This window comes from Hibiscus syriacus, unplaced genomic scaffold, assembly GCF_006381635.1.
Source record: "Hibiscus syriacus cultivar Baekdansim isolate YM2019G1 unplaced genomic scaffold, ASM638163v2 tig00117002_pilon, whole genome shotgun sequence".
Classification (NCBI taxonomy): domain Eukaryota; kingdom Viridiplantae; phylum Streptophyta; class Magnoliopsida; order Malvales; family Malvaceae; genus Hibiscus; species Hibiscus syriacus.
This window is the reverse complement of record NW_024063518.1, coordinates 122,378-143,014: the sequence shown is the minus strand read 5'-3', so window position 1 is coordinate 143,014 and position 20,637 is coordinate 122,378. Positions and strand designations below refer to the sequence as shown.

The 20,637-nt window shown below is 34.7% G+C and overlaps 1 protein-coding gene and 1 pseudogene across 1 annotated transcript; both read right to left on the bottom strand.

Annotated features, from left to right (window-relative positions):
* Positions 1-1,229: 1,229 nt before the first annotated feature.
* Positions 1,230-4,630, bottom strand: LOC120194841 (annotated as a pseudogene).
* An 8,813-nt stretch (positions 4,631-13,443) lies between these two features.
* LOC120194863 (receptor-like protein kinase HSL1) lies at positions 13,444-17,128 on the bottom strand. Its single transcript, XM_039197040.1, has 2 exons — positions 14,316-17,128; positions 13,444-14,067 (listed from the first exon to the last, which is right to left on the bottom strand). Exons 1-2 carry the CDS (start codon positions 16,942-16,944, stop codon positions 13,676-13,678), a joined length of 3,021 nt encoding a protein of 1,006 aa, XP_039052971.1. The 5' UTR covers positions 16,945-17,128; the 3' UTR covers positions 13,444-13,675.
* Positions 17,129-20,637: the final 3,509 nt, after the last annotated feature.

The window sequence follows — 20,637 nt, the reverse complement described above, 5'->3', positions numbered from 1 at the left end:
CCGCATTTTGGGGTAGGTTCGTAAAATTGACATCCAAAAATTTAACTTTTATTTTTCACTATCGGTGTATCATTAGGCGAATCAATTCCGAGCAACATCTCACATACGTTTCTAGGGGCGCTGGAAACACTAGTAATAGCTACTTCATCAATAGGAGTCCCAAATAAAATGCAATATCTTGCAGGGTAATAGTTGACAATCCACACGATAAATGAAATGTGTGCGTCTCCGGTTATACCACTGATATATCTGAAACCCGCTAAATGTAAATAGTCAATAATATTAGCATCGGGTAGTGTCACATGATTTATATGACACTCTAATACACGTCCCTACGAAATATAAATATAAAAATTATCTAAATATCAAAACAAATAGACTAAATCAATAAATAAATAGTAAAAATACAAAATAATATTAATTAATTTACCTCATCATTTCGCCTCCAATAATCGAATACATGACTTCGATCATGTCTTAATAGACTCACCACTATGATATGAAATCTTTGAATATTTGTATATATGAAAGAGATGAGTTTGGTGATGAATAAGACTGGAGGGCTCTATTTATAGCCTTTCTCGCACTCGGAGAAACACGATTTTAAATATAATTCATGTCCTGCAAGACGTGAGTTACAAATTTTATTTCGTTCTCAGTGCCTCGTAGTTTGTAAAATATGATATTACTTTATCTTTTAAATTTCAAAATAAATTATAATTATAATATTATTAATTATTTATTATATTTAATATTTTACACATATATTTTTTCATTATTTCAAAATTTATAAAATATATTATAATTATTTTTATAAAATATCTATTTTAATTTCTATAGTTATATATTATTAATTATTTCTTATATTTAATATTACTAATTATTATTATATTTATTTATTATATTCATTTAATTTCTACGTTTCAACGGAATTCGAAAGAACCTCACGCTTTGCAGGCCGCGAAGTCATTCATAAATCTCGATATTTTGGATCATAAAGGCTACCTCGCGCTTCGCAATGCGCGATGTCATTTTATCCAATTGTTTTATTGTCTTACCTGGAAAGTGCGCCCACATTGGATGTATCTTACGTGTTGGATGGTGCAAAGATTTAACACGCGGTTTGCAAGCCTCGGAGTCGTCCGATGTGGACGATTTTAGGGTTATTCTTTCAAATAATGTATGGAGGGCTTTATTTCTTTAAATAATTATTTATTTAGTGTTTTTAATATAAAATTGTCTGAAAAAATCACAGTCTAATTACAAACCTCAACCTCCAAATTGTTCAAATGGATGCCACTTGGGAAATTGAAGGCCTGTCTGTAATTACCGATACAAGCTGATGCAACCTTAGCCAGTCTAAGAAGAGGTTTCAAATCAGAAGGAATTACAAGTCTAGGGTCCAAAAGTTCATTAAACCCTTTGGATTTAATCAATGGCAGTGCCCATCTCACAAGCGACCCTTGTTCACTTCTCCTCTCTGTCAGAAGTTACAACAAAGCCACACCGAAACCATAAACATCGCTTTCCTTGCAAGCACCACAATACTCATCGTCTATATACCCCACGGGCCCTCTCGTCTCTTTGGGTGCCAAAAACGATAGCCCGTAATTACATAACTTTGCGACGAATTTCACATCTAATAATATATTCGATGCCTTAACACACCCCTGTATTATATTTGGTGCCACGCCACCCCTTCGTGCAGATCCTCGATTCCTCTAGCCACCCCGGCAGCGATCCTCAAACGCCTGTTCCAATCTAGCAACGACGCGCCATCGGCGTTTTCGTGCAAATAGAAATCCAAAATCACCGAACCCACGAATTCCATAACGATGATCCTCTCGCCTAGTGCTTGTGAAAACCCTATGATGGGGACTATGTGAGGATGCTGAGCTAAAGAAAGTGTTTTCATTATCGAAGCGAACCCGAATCCAGCATTGCTTAAAACGAGTCGTGGATGTATCCTTTTCACCGCAACGAGCTCTCCTCGAGGCGACATGGCGGCATAAACGGTACCTAAACGGCCTTTACCGACGATTCTTCTATGATTAAACCCATCCGTCGCTGCGTCTATGTCGGTTAACTGATAAGAGCTCGCACAAGACTTGACGGGGAGTATTTCTTGTTTTTGATGGGATTTTTTCGATCTCTTCCTGCAGATGATGATGAGGACGATTCCGAGAATGAAAAGAGAGATGGAGAGAAAAACCAAAACCAAATCATAAGCGATATCCTCGCCTCGTGTAATCTTTTTCTGAGCTAAAAACTATGGTTTCTCAATTCGGATAGGGGAAATGGAGAAAGAAGAAAAGGGTGTTGTCTAGTCCATTCCATACACTAACGTGTTGAAAAGGCTTACTTCTATATATGGGATTGGGATTGAACTTTGAACATTGAAATTTCTAGAGTTTTTTCCCCCTTCCAAATATTGAAATTTCAAGAGATGAAGGAAGGGAAATGGGAAGGCTCTGTTTGTTTAAGTGCACAGACTTTGAAAAAAAAGGTTTAGATTTAGATTTGGTAAAATAGTTTGTATTCCTTCTTTTCCCACAAGTCTACCACTAGTAATTGTTTTTGTTGGCTGACTATGGTTTAACTGCCTTATTCTTTATTTTATTTTGTTTCATCATTCCATAATCATTCATATATATATATATATATATATATATATATATATAATATCATATTAGGAAAAAAAAGATGTCAGCATAATGCACGGACTAATTTATCTCGGTAGTTAAAGGAATCGAGCACCAACTATTATAATAAGATAATTATGTTTGCATTACCAAATGATTGAGAGTATTTAAAATAGATACTACTTTATAATTATCTTAGTTTAATAAATAAAATATCAAAACTTAATAGAGATAATTGGTGAATGATATTTGTCTTTGACTTTTCTCTACGGACCCATATTTGAGTATGGGCAGGAAGACACCTTCCAAGGACCCTCTTACTCCGAAGTTAAAATTATGAAGTTAATTAAAAGAAACAAATTATCTATTTAGTCATCCCCATATTATTTTATTTTTATTTTAGTCATCTAATTATTATTATTTTTTTGAAATCATATTTAATGGTACATTTTATTGAATTTTTTGTTACTCGTCATTAAAAAACTATCAACAATATTGATGTGATGTTTTTAAATTATTTTCACTTTCTATTTAATTATTCTTTTATTATTTTTTTGACAAGATGGAATAGGTTGAAATCGAACTTGAACTCTGCTAACAGAGGGTCATGCATATTTTTTTACAAGTAGTTGTGTTTAATAAAAATTCATGATGTTTTCTATTTAAAATTTGATGTATTTATTATATAGTTTATTAAACGTAATAAAGAAAACAATATAAAATAAATTTATTTTTAGCTCTTACAATTTAATTTTTTCAAATACTTGTTATTGGAGATCTAAATTTTATGTTTGCCCCAAATCACTAATGTAATACACAAAAATTGCAACAAGTGACCAAAATGTAAATTTTGAAAGTTTGATAGTCAAAGTATATAAATTTGGAAAAGTTTAGGGACCTAAAGTATAATTTTAAAAAAGTTATATATTTCGGTCCTATAAATAGATAGTTAACCTTAAAAGAAGGATTCTCTTGTCTTCCAAATTTTTTATCCGAAATTTGTAGAAAAAGCTATTAATCGATAAAATTCGATAAAATAATTGGATATCAGGATCGAATTTAAAATTTAAAAAAATTTTAAGGATAGTAGTACGAGGATAGAAATGTTGTTTTAGTATTTTTAATGTGAAAAATTTTGTAACACTCCCAACCCGTACCCTACCCGAATACGAATATGAGGTGCCACATTTGACTTTTCAAAACTTGACTCTCAGAAATTCATGAAAAACTAAACTTTCATTACATAAAATTCATTAATTTACATAATTTAGACCCAAAACAATACAACATCAATCAGAGCATGTGTAATTCACAACATGTTTACATGCCAACACACTTAATACAACAAAATACATACTTTACAAATTAGTTCTGATCTGATCGGCTAGTAAGGTATGTTATCCTTGCAACTCCTAATTCTGGCCCTCTTGTTTCTTGGTACCTACGTATAAACCACTTACACGCTAAGTCACAGACTTAGTGAGACATAAAAGAACAACATGTAACGATAAATTCATGAACATGCACTATTATCAATCAACCATGATATTACAATTTACATGTATCTACTAAACTATAACATATATGATTATGATATCATATATGAAACTTAACTTAATATAAGAATTTTCATTCTATTTATATTTAGATGCCCATGTACATTATTGAGAACAGAAGATACATGAGTACACTGAGGTTGTGCAGAAATGCTGTCACCACATCTCGAATAAATTCTCACAGGGGCATTGAAAATCTGTCCCGAAGGACCACTATGTCCCGAAGGACCACTTATAATCTCTCGACTCTTGGCATGCCAATTATACCTACAACTCTTATATTATATAACATGAGCTTAAAAATGCATACATTTTCCATTTTCATCTCTTTTATCACTTCTCATATAAACACATCATTCACTTTACATGCACACATATAATCACTTTTCTTATTATACATACCTGGATATGTTCTCTTATAGTTGCATACATTCATATTGCATTATGTTAAAGAATTTAAAAGTTATGCAAGTACTCATTATAGTCATAACATATGCATATATACGAAAAAGGAAATCATGCAATCAAATATAGGAAATAGACTTATCATAAGTCTTATTTCCATTGAACTATATCTATTGTACGCACTCACCTTAACCTCACTTGATTTGAATCAATTCTAGCACTTTATCTCTCTCTCGACCGTTTCTAATTCTTCGATTGATCCGGAATGGGGTTACGTTCAATATCTACATAATCATACATTAATACATATTAGTTCCCATATCATACTTTAATCTTTCATTTCTTAAACTAAAGGAAAAGTTTATTTTCATTTTCCCTATGAAGGGGTATCGGTGCCCACTATAGGGTATCGATACTACCCCTAGCTGGGGTATCGATACCTACATAGGTATCGGTACCGAAATTACATTCGATATTTTCTGGTATCGATACCTCTCTTATGGTATCGGTATGTAGGTATCGATACTACCTTCCCAGGTATCGATACCCTTTGAATGTATTCGCTATTTTTACTCTTGAGGTATCGGTACCTGTTGAAGCAGTACAGATACCCCTAGCCCAGATTTCCATTTTAAGCCTGAAAATAACTCCAAATCAACTTAAACACTTCATGTTTCATTCCTTAACATATTCTTAACTCACGTACACATGCTTAAACCCATTAATACTCATTTATCACATCTTAAACCTCAAAATTCTATCCTCCACATGGAATTCAAGAATCATACTCAATTTTCAACATGTTCTAAATCAAATTCTAACACTTTATACTTCTTAATTCCACTAATGACAAGTCAAATTTAGTCTTGAAATCTAATTATTGTCCCTCTACAAAGATTTCATTTAAACACCCCTCATCTGTAATCATTTTTATTCTCTTCATGTTTTGTTTTAAGACAAATTAAGCTTTCCTTAAGCTTAAGTGTCACCTAATGATCAAAACCCAACTTAAATTTCAACTAAGAATCAACTACTAAGAAATCTCATATTTTCCTTGAGCTCTCACGTATGAAGAAGAAAAGAGGAAAAGAGAACTCTGGAAACTGGAACTTGCCTCTTCTTCACTTCCACATGTGCTTAATATAACCCCATAAAAATTTTAATTATTTTTCTTACGAAAAGACCATTTTGTCTTTCTATTCCTTTTTCTTTGTAATTTCGTCCTACACAACATTTCTCATATAAATCCTCGAACTATTCAATTATTCTAATTTAGTCACAAAATTATGAAGTTTTACAATTTAGTCACTAACCTGGTATTGAGGATGTTACAAATTCAAAGTGGATTAGTCATATTAAAAGGTTTTACCCTGTTTTAGTAAAACAATTCAATTTAAAGACTAAATTGAAATTTTAAAAAAAATAGAAAGACAAACTTGGAAAGGCAAGAATTGGATATTTTTTATGGACAAGGTGATGTCGTGGATGATGTCATGTAATGGTAAAGTTGTAGTTATGAAGATTTATTAATGATAAAATTTTGCAAAGATGAATTTTAAATTCTTTTTGATTTAGAATATAAACAAGTGTAAGGTGTTATAATTCCTAGAAAATTCAAGAAAACAAAAGGGTGTTTTCTTCGGGAAATTATCATATGCGGCAGTCTTAATATACGGCTAAAAAAATACGTTGTTGGTTTTGTTATTATTTAAATAACAAAACCGATAAAAAATTACCGGAAACATTATTATTTCTACCGGTTTTGTTATTTTTCTACCGATTATGTTATTGTTGGGCACTTTACCAGAAATGTTAAAAAGCATTGATGTTTTAAGTAGAAATAATAATGTTTTAGGAACTTTTTTATTGGTTTTATTATTTAAATAATAACAAAACCGGTAGTACATTTTTTTAGTTGTATATTAAGGGTGCCGCACTTTAGAACTTCTAGTTCTCTTCTTCTTGCTGCCGTGGGTTTCTCCAAGGTGAGAAAAAAAATTCATTTTCAATTTCTCAAGCTATTTTTTTAGGATTTTGGTTCAAGTGTGAATAGGAAAAATGTTCTACTCAAGATTCTCTTTCATTTGATAGTAAAATCTCATTGTTTCCTTGCTTGATGTGTGAAGTGAATGATTATGGTGGATGAGAAACCAATGAAATAAGGTTGAATTAAGGTACTAACAGTGTTGTAGAATTAAAATTAAACATGAAAATTGATTGAAAACATTTGGAAGGACTTGTTTGAAAATTTTCGGTTATTATAGGGTTTTGGAGAAATGTTAATTTTGATTGTTGTGATTGGAAATGGATTGAAAATCATTAGGACTTATAAGAGATACTCTAAAAAGCTTGCCATTCGATTGAGTACATAAAGCCGATTGCTGCATTATTATTAAAGTGCTATTGTAAGTTTGTAATTTTTCGTGTTCTAACAATGGGATGGAAGAAAGTGGAGAGAACAGAGTGTAAGATTACCCTTGTTTATTAATATGAAATGTAAAACTATATTTGTATTCCTATGGCATAAAGCCATAAACAATTTCCTTTGCTATAGTTGCGGAAAAACTTTGAAAATCGAACATTCTTGTTATGTAGGCATATCTCTGTTTGAAACTAGCACGGTCCAAGTAGCATTGAATATGATACTCAATTGAGTTCAAGTGACGATGTTCTGTTTTTGTTAAGGAAAAAGAGAGAGTTAAGGTTAGTTTTAATTAGGTGAAAGGAATTTTGTATTGAATACGCATTGAGGACACTTTTTAGAATTTTTTATTCAAATTCGAGTTTATTATATTAGTAATCATTCGTGTTCAAAATTGTTATGTCGTGATAATTGACATCTGTGTAGATCGAGATCGGTCACATGTTCAAAGCGAGTTAAAAGAAAATGGATAAAATCCGAGAGTGAAGTGATCGTAGTGTTAAAGCTAGTGAGGCAACATGTGAGTGCAACTAACTTTTTAACGAAATAATACGATGAAGGCTTGCAATGAATCAACCTCGATCGCTTTTATTAAAAAGTTTTTTTTCTAAGTTGTAATTGAACATAGATTTTATTAAGTTGTTTTATTTCATGGTATATGATTGTTTTGAGTATGAACTGCCCATACAGTGTTATGAGATTTTATTCGAGTTGAATATGATTAGATTACATGCAAAATAGTATATGATTTTGGTACAATTGGCATGCCAAGAGGTGAAGTGAACAAGTATAATCTTACGAGCTGCACCAGTATAGATTACTCATGAGACTCGTGTGCCTTAGTGGTGCCGAGGTGGAGTGATCTGGTGCAATCTACAAGACATTTCATATGTATATGATATGACACAGTGTGCCTTAGTGATACACGATGGAGTAACTCAGTGCATTTTACGAATGCTACTAGCACGACTGCATATTGGACTCTCATTCATATGACTCACATACCATAGATTTCTCATGATAGTACAATGGGCAATGATACGATTGGAAATATAATAGTATATAATTGATACAGTTTTAAAGTAAAGAATTTTGATAATTATTTCTATTTTATATTTGTTTTATTTAATAGCATTTTTATATAATATTGCTTATTTTATATGTTATTTATTTTATTATGTATTCTCATTAAGTGTATATTAAGCGTGTGAGTGATTCACATTTATGTATTTTATAATATTCACACGTAGGTACAAGCGGAAAAAAAAGTAGGGCGTACATCAGTATCACTATGAGGAATTTTGTCTGCCATAAAAAAATCAATAAGTAAAGACATCTTATTCGACATTTTTAATTAGTAGTGACATGTATACAAGGACAGTTTAACTATTCAAACCTGAATTTGTATAAATTGTTGTGTTTCAAATGAATAGATTTTAATTATTTTTCTAAAAAGGGCAATGAAAATTTACATGTAGCAATTTATTAAATTGCATTTATGTATGCTCGAAATGGATTTTTAATAAATACATGATTTCTATAAAATTTAAAAGTAATAAATTTTCTCGGGTTTTAAAATGGTAAAAGTTTTCTATAAATGATGTGACGTATCTGACTCGTGTACGGGTACATATATTGTAATACCCTAAATTTTAGTTGGTGATCAAAATGTAAATTTTAAAAGTTTAGTGGTTAAAGTATAAAGTTTGTAAATTTATTAACCAAAAGGGTAATTTTCTAAAAATATAGGGACCAAAGTATAATTTTCAAAATTTAGTTGTTTTGATCCTATCGAAACGGTTTTTTTTTCGGAGGGGAAAAAGGAGTCTCGTTTTGAAATAATTCTTTGGTGACTGATTAGTGATAAAACATAGTTCGAGGAGTCATCACCAATATTTGATTAGGCTGTGATTAGTCACTCAAAAACATATTTGTCATTTTAATAAAATATTAATTTTAATTAAAACAACAAACTTGCGGTCTGCGTTATCAAAATTTGAGTTCGAGAGTCGGTTATGTGTTAAGAAATAAATGTTATTTTATTTTTTTTAGAAAATGAAAAATATTAAAAATTTATTTTTTTTATTTTTTCTATAAATCAAAATATGTATAATAAAAAATAATTTTTTTAGTTTCATTAAAAATATTTTGTAAAAATTAAAAAGTTTTAAAAAAGGCCTTTCTTTTTAAATTAACGAATTAATATGGATGCAAATCCATATAAATACAATAAATAAATCTAAAATCCTAAACCTAGTTCAAATCCATATAAATCTAGTTTTTCTTCTTTACTTTATTAATCATATTTCTTTTATAAAACAAACAGCCAAACATATTTTCATATCTTTATCATTGAAAACAAAATTTTATTTATATTCATCAAACATATTTTTCATTTTTAAAAGTAAAAATTAAAATTATATGTTAAAAATAAAATTATAAAATATTGTTTGTTTTCATTATTTATTTTCATTCCTGAAAAAACAGATTTCAATTTTTTTATCATTTTAAAATTGAAAAATACGTTTGATGATAAAAATAAGAGAAAATAACCTCAGTGACCAAAAATCTCAGATAATATACGATTTTAACCAACTTTTTTTGAATTTGCGAAAATGACCAACAAAAGCGCAATGCGATATCTAATTTGCATTGCGATCTCTACTATCGCAAATTCGCGTTGCATTTCGCGTTGCGATAATTGAAAATCGCGTTGCGATTTTCCATTTCGCGTTGCGATAGTCTACAGTTGTCGTTGCGATTTTTCAAATTTGTTGCGATAGTCTACAATTGTCGTTGCGATTTTCCAAATTCGTTGCAAAAATTCGTTGTGATAGTTAAAAAAAAGATTTTGTTTCTTAGGAATTTTCTCTAAAAAGATAGTATCCGCGCGGACGTGTCGAAGACACGTATTACCACGACCACGACCACGAGACGGACGGCGGCGGCGCGAGAGTCCCCCTTGTTCTCTATCACTCAACAAGAAAGTGGGAAAGCCAAGCCTTAAATATCATTCCCAATAGTGTTTCCAATACTATGTGGGATTTGAGCATTACCAACACTTGTTCCCAATCCTATGTGGGATTGAGCCTTAAATAGTGATATTATTTTTGAATGTTTTGCTTAAAATTGTAATAATCGCGATTGATTGTAGATTGACTTTTAATTATGACATATTTAATTGTATAATACTAATGCAATTAGTTGCTGATTCAGTTGTTTTAAGGTGCATGATTGTTAATTGTTTCCTGAATAATCACATTGTATTGGAAACAAGTGTTGGTAATGCTTAATCCCACATAGTATTGAAAACACTATTGGGAATGGTATTTAAGGCTTGGCTTTCCCACTTCCTTGTTGAGTGATAGAGAACAAGGAGGACTCTCGCGCGCCGTCGCCGTCGTCCGTCTCGTCTCGTCTCGGGTCGGGTCGGGGTCGGGGTTGGGTCGTGGTCGTGGTCATACGTGTCTTTGACACGTCCGCGCGGATACTATCTTTTTAGAGAAAATTCTTAAGAAACAAATTTTTTTTTTAACTATCACAACGAATTTGGAAAATCGCAACAACAACTGTAGACTATCGCAACGAATTTGGAAAATCGCAACGACAACTGTAGACTATCGCAATGCGAAATGAAAAATCGCAACGCGATTTTCAACTATCGCAACGCGAAATGGAAAAGCGCAACGCGATTTTCAACTATAGCAACGCGAAATGAAAAAGCGCAACGCGATTTTCAACTATCGCAATGCGATTTTCACCTATCGCAACGCGAAATGAAAAATCGCAACGCGATTTTCAACTATCGCAACGCGAAATGGTTGTTCCCAATACTATGTGGGATTGAGCCTTAAATAGTGATATTATTTTTGAATGTTTTGCTTAAAATTGCAATAATCGCGATTGATTATAGATTGACTTTTAATTATGACATATTTAATTGTATAATACTAATGCAATTAGTTGCTGATTCAGTTGTTTTAAGGTGCATGATTGTTAATTGTTTCCTGAATAATCACATTGTATTGGAAACAAGTGTTGGTAATGCTTAATCCCATATAGTATTGGAAACACTATTGGGAATGGTATTTAAGGCTTGGCTTTCCCACTTCCTTGTTGAGTGATAGAGAACAAGGGGGACTCTCGCGCGTCGTCGTCGCTGTCCGTCTCGTCTCGGGTCGGGTCGGGGTCGTGGTCGTGGTCGGGGTCATACGTGTCTTTGACACGTCCGCGCGGATACTATCTTTTTAGAGAAAATTCTTAAGAAACAAAATCTTTTTTTTAACTATCACAACGAATTTGGAAAATCGCAACGACAACTGTAGACTATCGCAACGAATTTGGAAAATCGCAACGACAACTGTAGACTATCGCAACGCGAAATGGAAAATCGCAACGCGAAATGGAAAAGCGCAACGCGATTTTCAACTATCGCAACGCGAAATGGAAAAGCGCAACGTGATTTTCAACTATCGCAACGCGATTTTCAACTATCGCAACGCGAAATGGAAAAGCGCAACGCGATTTTCAACTATCGCAACGCGAAATGGAAAAGCGCAACGCGATTTTCAACTATCGCAACGCGAAATGGAAAATCGCAACGCGATTTTCAACTATCGCAACGCGAAATGCAACGCGAATTTGCGATAGTAGAGATCGCAATGCGAATTAGAGATCGCATTGCGATTTTGTTGGTCATTTTCGCAAATAAAAAAAAATTGGTCAAAATCGTATATACTAAAATTGGTCACTGAGGTTATTTTCTCTAAAAATAAAGTGGTGTGAAAAATAAAAAAATACATTCCGTACCTATCTTCTTATGAGAAATAAATTTTAAAAAATATATATACTAACATTTATAGTGATCCGTACTACAGTAAGAGGTTTGATATTTAGGATTTTTTTAAAAATATTTTTATATTATATACAGTTAAAGTTGGATGATTGGATCAAGTCGTTAAGGTTAGAAATCCTTTATTTTCAATTTTTATAAATATTCTTAGGGAAAACAATGAAAATAACGTTTTTATTAAAATTGTTTTATAACTTCAACATCTTTTATTAAAAAAAGCTTAACATTTTTTAACCAATTAATTTTTTATTTTCCATTTAAAAAAAAGACTAGAAAACAGACTAGAAAGGATAATAAGCAGAGCTTTTCTAAAGTAGACGTTGAAACCAAACCCTGGAAACATACAAATATGCTGGCTTCCTCCACGTATAGGGTTGTAGAAAAAAATATTTTCCTATATAATACATTCATCATATTATTTCCTGAATTGAGATTTTTTATTAGTCTAAAAACACCTGCATTTATGGGGTATTCTTAATTTGCTTGAAGATGCCATACAATTGTGAAATATTCTTCATTTGCTTGAAGACGTCATACAATCGTAGAATCTTCATATTTTACTGATATCTTTAAATTGATATTGTTCAATTCACCTTAAATGAAAAAAATAATCTCCTAGATAAATTATATTAAAAATTAAAAAAAAATACACTTACATTATCTCACCTATTTTTACCCAAATATGCTTGACCTGGCGGCCCCATTATGTTGAAATTCTTACTTTAGATCGAGTTTGGTTTATTCGTTGGCATTTGAATTGCAGTGAGCTATAGCTGATTCTCCGCAAGTAATTTAAGAATCACTGCAAAAATAAATAAAAAAGTGGAAGATTTGGTGTACGTTTAATGTTGCACTAAAACAGTTGAAATCCACGGAAATGCTTCTTAAGGCTGTAATAAATTTAATTTGAGGAGGTACGAACAAGTAAAACAACCAACCAAATGGAACAAGACAAAATTAAACAGCCTATATCCGCTGTCTAATACTCAGCTATGGGTCTGGTTTTGTCCAGAAAAGGCTGAAGATTGTTTACATGTTTGTACCTCTTCTAGAATAACTGTTTTAGGTCCCACTGTCATCTAGGACGTACCTTACCCTACCCAACCACTTCATCACAGATTTATTGCAATTAGACCTGTTTTTCAAATATGCAGCTTCTTGTTCTTTGCATGATAAAAAAACAATAAAAATGATGTGCTATGTGGGGAAAGCAACAAAGATCTTCATCTTCATAGTTACGGTGTTAGTGGTTTCGGGTCTTGTATTGGGATTCGGGTTGTTTCGTCACGGCCACCGTAAGTCGCTTTCGCACAAGTGCGACGGCGACTCTTGCGGCCCTCCTCCCAATGTCTTCCCTAATGCACCACCTTTTTCTTCCTCCTCCTCTTATAGCCCGCCTTCGCCCGCCGCTGGCTCTAACCAGCCTAGCCCTGACCCACTGAAGTTACAAAAACATTATACTGTATCAAAAGAAGCAGCAAGCTGCTACATGTGGCTTACAAAAGCATAAAACCTCTTTAAAATCTCACAACAGAGAGCCGTGAAACCAATTAATGGGAAACAAAGATTAAGGTAGTTTGTGATTCAAATGTCACCCCATGCCCTTTAAATAAATTTACACACTACTTTTAAATTCCTTAATAAATCTGCCCCTGCTCTTTATCTCTCAAAGCAAAACATCAAGTGGGTACAATGATTGGAGACCAAAATTTGAGAGGCGTATGTCACACAACAATCCTATCCACTCGTCTTTGTTTATGCAATAAATTAAGCTATGCGCATAACCTTGTTTTTCTTCTCATGCTACACTTCCTTGATCCGAGCCCTCTTCGTAGTAATGAGGATTAAATTTCCCGTCCTTGGCAGCAGTTTTTTGCTGGTTCTCAGCACCGGCTTCTTGGAGCATTTTAACCACCCTTCTCATTGATGGGCGGTTGACTGGAAGTGGGCTGGTACAAAGGAGGCCGATGTTAAGGACCTTGTATATTTCATCTCTGAAACAAGGATCGAGTTTGGAATCAAGAACATGGTCCACTCCTCTCTGGTCTAGAGTGGTGCAGACCCATCTTATCAGGTCCTTCTCCCCATACTCCGGGTCAATCGGGAGTCTTCCTGTCACCAACTCGAGTACAACCACGCCGAAACTGTATATGTCACTCTTCTCGTTCACACTTAGTGTATATGCATACTCTGAATCAACAGTTCCCATAGGAAGATTTAGTTCAGATAGAGTGAAATATAACTTCAGAGGCAAATAAATATTTGCATCGGTCAGTTGAAGGAGAATTATCAGTGAAATGTACATACAAGACTACGAGTTTTTGGAAGATTTCTGATTGAGCATTCAAAGAGCATAGTGTAACCACGTTCTAGGAAATAAAACAAATAAAGTGCAACATTCAATTATAAGAATGACAATAAAGAATCCAGCAACAAACCTGGAGCAATGTAACCACAAGAACCAGCGATGACAGACATCGATTTAGCACCCTTTCGAGCTGTATCAACCACCTTGGCAACTCCAAAATCGGCAACTCTAGCACCAAAATCCCTATCCAGCAAGATATTGTTCGACTTGACATCCCTATGCACGATTGGGGGAACACAATCATGATGCAAATAAGAAAGCCCCTCGGCTGCATCAACAATGATCTTGTACCTCGTCGGCCAATCCAGCAAACCACTTTTACTGCAATGCAACAAATCGCCCAAGCTACCATTAGGCATGTACTCATAAACCAAAAGCTTGCAATCCCTAGTAGTACAGGAGCACCACAACTTGACAATATTCTTGTGCCTAATTTTCCCCAAAGTCTCGACCTCAGCTTGAAACCCATCATCGTGAGCTGGAGCCTGAGCCTGACCTCTCTCAATATCTATACTCCCGCAACCCTTTTTCACGCCTCTCCAGAGCTTCTTCACGGCAACAGCCTCTCCATTACTAAGTACCACCTTGTAAACTTTCCCCGACGATCCTCTCCCTATCACATTATCCTCATCAAGACAATCCAAAATCTCATATTCACTAAAACCCAACTTATGAAAAGACATCAAAGTCCACTTGGACTTATCGATTGCCCTAGCTTTTTTATAACTCCTGTACTTCAAGTAAAACCAAACAACACCAACAACAAGCACCAGAGCAGCTAAGACAAAAATGGATCCAAGCAACCAAACATAACCTTTATGCTTATCTGCATCCCTTCCAACACACAAACCACTGATATGCCCGCACAAACCAGGATTCCCTTTGAAGCTATTTTTGTACAACTCTTTGTCGAACAAAGGCGGTAGCTCGCCAGATAACAAGTTATTTGACAAATTAAGCTGGTTAAGCTTCAAATGCTGCAAACTAAAAGGAACTCCCCCAGTTAACTGATTGTTCGACAAATCAAGATAGTTTAACACTGACAAACTCCCTATTCCATCAGGAATCTTTCCTGAAAACTCATTTTTAGCTAAATTAAACTCGTTTAACTTCTTCAAAGACTCAATCCCACTAGGCAACCCGCCTTCCAACTCATTCCCATGAAGATCGAGAATCCCTAGTCCATCAAGTTTCACTATGCTTTTAGGTAACGGCCCACTAAACTTATTGTTACTAGCTGAAAGTTGAACTAAACTGTCAACTAGACCAATTTCTTCTGGCAATGAGCCATTGAACTCGTTCCTAGATATGATCAAAAGAGACAAATTCGCTGCCTTGGCAATTGATTTCCCAATTTGGCCAGAGAACGAGTTATTAACAAGCTCAAGTAAGTACACGTGAGGGAGACCCCAGAACCCCTCAGGAATTTCACCAGATAATTTGTTGTGCCCGAGTCGGATCCGGTTCAGGCTCCGACACTCTGCTAAATTCGACGGTACATGACCCGAGAACGAGTTGTATATCATTAGAAGCTCCTCTAGGTTCCCTTTCTCGCATAAACTAGGCGGAATAGGGCCGGTGAATAGGTTGCTGGAGACGTCAAGCCATCTTAGAGGCGAGTTTTTACCGAGGTTCACGGGTAACTCCCCAGTGAGTCGGTTCTCAAAGAGCCTGAGTTCGTACAGAGCTGGGGAGTCGGCGATACTCGATGGTAAAGCCCCTTCAAAGTTGTTCTCGTATAGGTTGAGACTTTCAAGTGGCAGCTGTGTCAACTCGTCCGGAATCGTCCCTGTTAGCTGGTTCATCGACGCGTCGAATAGTCTCAGTTTGGTCAAATTCGATAAACCAGAAGGTAACACGCCGGTCAAGGAGTTGTTGTAGAGCTCAATCTGGACGACACTAACCAACTCGGTAAGAGAACCCGGGATATTCCCCACCAAGTTGTTTAGGGCGAGATCCAAATCGGTGAGTTTCTCGAGCCGACCCAGCGAATCAGGAATCTCTCCGACTAAATTACATTCCGTGAGCCACAAAATCTCCAAGTTCGTTAAGTTGCCAAGCTCCGGAGGGATCCGACCCGGACTAAACGGGTTGTACGATAAATTGAGCATTTTCAGCGTACTAATGTTGCCTAAAAAGGCTGGGATTGTACCGTCTAGAAGGTTGTAAACCAGAGACAAAACCTCAAGCTTCTGGAATCTCCCGAATGAAAGGGGAAAATCTCCCGATATATTGTTACCAGTTAAATCGAGGTACTTAAGGTTAGGAAGGTCAGCCAAAGTGTGGGGGAGTTCACCAGTGAGTAGGTTCTGGGAGAGATCAAGGTGGACGAGATTTGGACACGTGGAGATATCTGAAGGGATGGTGTCATTGATGTTGTTGTAGAACAGGTTAATGAAGGAAAGGTTTTGGAGACGGCAAAGGAGTGTGGGGAAAGGGCCGCCGATGTTGGCGTTGGAGAGGTCAAGGGAAGTGACGGAGCCGGTGGCAGAGTCGCATGAAACGCCGTACCAATAACACGGGGTCGGGTCACGAGGGTTCCATGAGGAAAGGGCGGAGTCAGGGTCCGAAAGGGAAGCTTTGACTTGGAGAAGGTAAAGACCATCTTGGTTGAGAGAGAGGGAAGGTGAAGAAAAGGTGAACAAGAGAAAGGAGAGGAAAAGGAGAGGCATTTTTATTTCGTAGCTCTTTTTTTGCATAGTGAACGGAATGAGAAAGGAAATGGAGATTTGCAGAATATATATGGATGGAGCCTCTCAACGGAATGAAGAGTTAATGAGTATGGATTTTGAGAGATGAAGATAGTACTTCGCCATTGGAGAGACAGGGAATGAATGCTAGAGAAAAAACAGAGCAAGGGGGAGGAGTGCTATGATGTGGGTGACTATTATTGTTTGTCTGTGGTGAGTTTTTAAACAGAATCATGGTGGGAGATTATACTGGAAACTGAAGCAAAGGGTATAACTGTTACCATTCCATTCCCCTTCTCGAAGCTAAAAAGCCAAGAAAATGATGGGAGAAAAGGGATGTTTTTTTTTTGTTACCGTAAGAAGCTGTGATTTTGAAAACAAATAATGAATGGGGTTGAGACAAGGGAGCGGAAAAGTTCATCAAATCGGTCGCATCACGGGGAGTGGGGAAATGATCTCGAGAATGATTAAAAAAACATATACTGATATATGGCGGAGATTTGGAGTGGGAGAGAAAGGCAGAAACGTAGTGGGAGATTATTAACGAGACAGGCACTCGAAATTAAGCTTTGCTTTTATTATGAATGCATGGCAGAGGCATTCTTTTGCCTCGTTTTTTTTTACTAGTACAAGTGAATCAAATGATCTCGACTCGTTGAGTTACGCTTTCAGGAGCGAGCCTTTTTTTTTGGGCAATTAACAAAGGGTAAATGCTCTTATGTGGTCAAATCATACGACGTTACTTCATAGGTAGAGAGTCCAGTTCGAAGACCAAATTTGACATCATCAGTTACTGTTGCAAGATACAGTAAAAAATCTTAGTGATTAGATTCGTTTAATTCCATACACTTCATTTAAACCCCATCGATTCAATTTCAATCAACGAAAATACCACGAGTTTTTCTTTTTGTTCTTTCTAGACATCGTTGATTTTGTTCTTTAAATACAAGGGAAGAGTCCAATAATAACGAAGGATAAACTTAAGCTACCCCGACAAGGTTATTAAACAAGGAATGTGTACTTGTGGAATAGGTAGGTGGTATATTCATTAATAATTAACTTTATTGTTTTAAATATATATTAATATTTGGAAGTCGATGCTAGTAAGAGGAAAAGTTAGGGTTCCATAAAAAAAACATAATGAAGGTCTTTAAATCTTTGCACTTTTCATTAAAATTTTGACTCCTAAGGTTGGGTTGGTGGATCGCTCTCTATCTCCTTAATACAATTGTGAGTTAAAGTTCCTAGAACCGATATTTTAAAGAATCATGGGGTGGAAAATTTTCAAAGACTCAATTATTTTAATGTACCATATTTAACATTTAATGCTTTCAAACAAGTTACACAATTCAGATCCATCTGCCTTGAATTTTAAAAGCAAGTAGCTTAGCTATGTATAATTTGTTCCAACGTCAAGTTAAAACATTTGAATTCCATATATATGTACGCTTGAAGTTAACTTTAATCAATGGGAAATGAAAATGAATCCTTTGACTAATTTCCCATCAACTAAATGTTTCACATTTTCCTACCTAATTGGGTAACACTTGTACAATCCAATTCCTTAAGCATCAACTCGAGAATTAGTATCATTTACACTCAATGGACCCATTCATTTTTTTCCTCAACAATAGTAATAACTTGAGCTGGTGAAAGATTTAGTTTTACTTCCATTGACTGCTATTTTTTTCTAATAAATTATCTTACAGAATATAAGAATCAAATCACCACAGTAACTGGAAGTCTATTGCAACAGTGAAATATGTCCAAATTCTCTGGAAAGTGGGTAAGAGTTAAAACCACGTACCCCCTGAATCAGGACAGTAGCCTTATCCATGTTGTTTGGTAACTTTCACACACAAAAAAGGTTATTGTTTGATCGTAAAACAATGGTGGGATGTCCCTACAATTAATTTCTTTGAATATAAAAGAATTTCCATCAATTTTTTAAATTTATAGAAGAATAAGTAAAAACGAATAAATGTGATATTTGAACATGACAATAGTACTTTCTCGTATAAAATGTTTGTTTGTAAATTACTCGATCATATGACATCATGCATAAAAAAAAAGCAAGCTTGAATTCCGTTGACGTTCTTCCAGAATCCAACTCTCAGGAAATTTCCTGGACCCCTGAGAGAGTGAAAGGAGGATAAATAAATTGACATTTTTATAGAAAAATGCTGGATTTACGGTAGTACAAAGTTGCTGTAAAAAACCACTTCAAAATGCATACTGAATGTGCATTCTCTTAGTTGCTAGGATTTAAAATGACTTCCAACAACTAAATTTATGAACCAACTTCAAATTAATATATATATTCATCATTTCTGAGCCAACGCGGAAATATTGTAACTCGGAGTTGGGTAGGCTAATAAATAAGAGTGAATGTTAATATTGGTAGCTACCATTATATATGGTAGGAAAGTTTAGTCAGACACATTGATAATCATAATTTATTAATTCTGCTGCTGTTAGGATTGAAAAATAAATGTAAAAAAATGTAGCCACAAATTTTAAATTTTAAAAGCAAATGGCCTCTAATTTTGTGAATACACTGGAAAAGCAGTTTTATTTTAACAACGCCTATATCGAGCTGTAGGGTATTCTCTTAAATGAACGCTTGCTTAAAAAGCAACTTTTAGTCAATAGTTGAGTGCACGTCCGTTACTGGTGATGGTGGACGTCCGGTGGACTGACCAATGAGGGCGACTAGCCGGCGTTGATGTGAAACGCCACTTGCACCGAACGGTGACTGGGCCACACGAAAGTTGGAGGGACCATGGTCCATCCTAGAGCTTTGAGATGAGTGGAAACGGCACGAACATTGAGTATTGCTTCAAGAAATTGGTCGGACAGTGTCAAAGTTCTTTCCTATTGGGTCTGGGTTCACATTTTTCAAGTTTGGCGGCTGCAAAAAGTATAATTATAATATTTTGCCTTTTGTTTTCTTCTTGGCCTTTTTAAATAAGTGTCTATTTTTATGTTAAATAAGTGTTCATAATTTTTTTTATTTATCCAGATATCTAATATTATAAACATTGGTATTTTAAATATTTGGGACACAACAGCCGTTAAATAAAAATTATTATCCATTTATTTAATTATTTATCGACATGTGTTCCTAATTATATTTTTTCTATAAAATTAGAATATATAAAAATTAAAATAAATTAAACATTAATATTAATATTTTAACCTAAAAGTAAAAAACCTAAATTTTACCACTATCCCCTTCTCTGCAACTCTCCTCCTCCCCCATTCACGGCTTGAAGTTGGTTGGTTACCTGCTTGACCAAAGTCTCATTGGCAGTAGGCGGGATCGAAGTTTGTCCGAAAGCAGAGTGAAAAAATAGCGACAACGATTCATCTTCACTCAGCAAATCAACTTTGTAAACTTCACGAACGACAGTTGTTGAGAACCTGAATCTTGAAACAACTGGAGTTTTATATGTTGAGATCCTGAAAATTAATTGTTCCAGTATAGGAAGGGACCAAACGTCGTCCAAAATAACCAGAGTTCGTGGTCCACTTCCCCACTCACAAACAAGTTATTGGTGTAACCTATGGCCTCGTTTCCTGTAAGAAATCCTCATATTCTTGCCCTCAATTGTTGGATATCCGGTGATTGTGATATAGTTAAGAAAAAAATTCTGTCGTTGAAGTAACCTTAAAAAATGAAAACAGAAGCAATTAGTTCGA

Bases quoted from the DNA above. Each gene is read 5' to 3' on its own strand.
- LOC120194863 (XM_039197040.1), bottom strand. From the start codon at position 16,944: ATGCAAAAAAAGAGCTACGAAATAAAAATGCCTCTCCTTTTCCTCTCC. The intron at 14,068-14,315 runs GTTTGTTGCTGG...CTGTTGATTCAG, and splicing joins TTGTGGTTACATTGCTCCAG to AGTATGCATATACACTAAGT.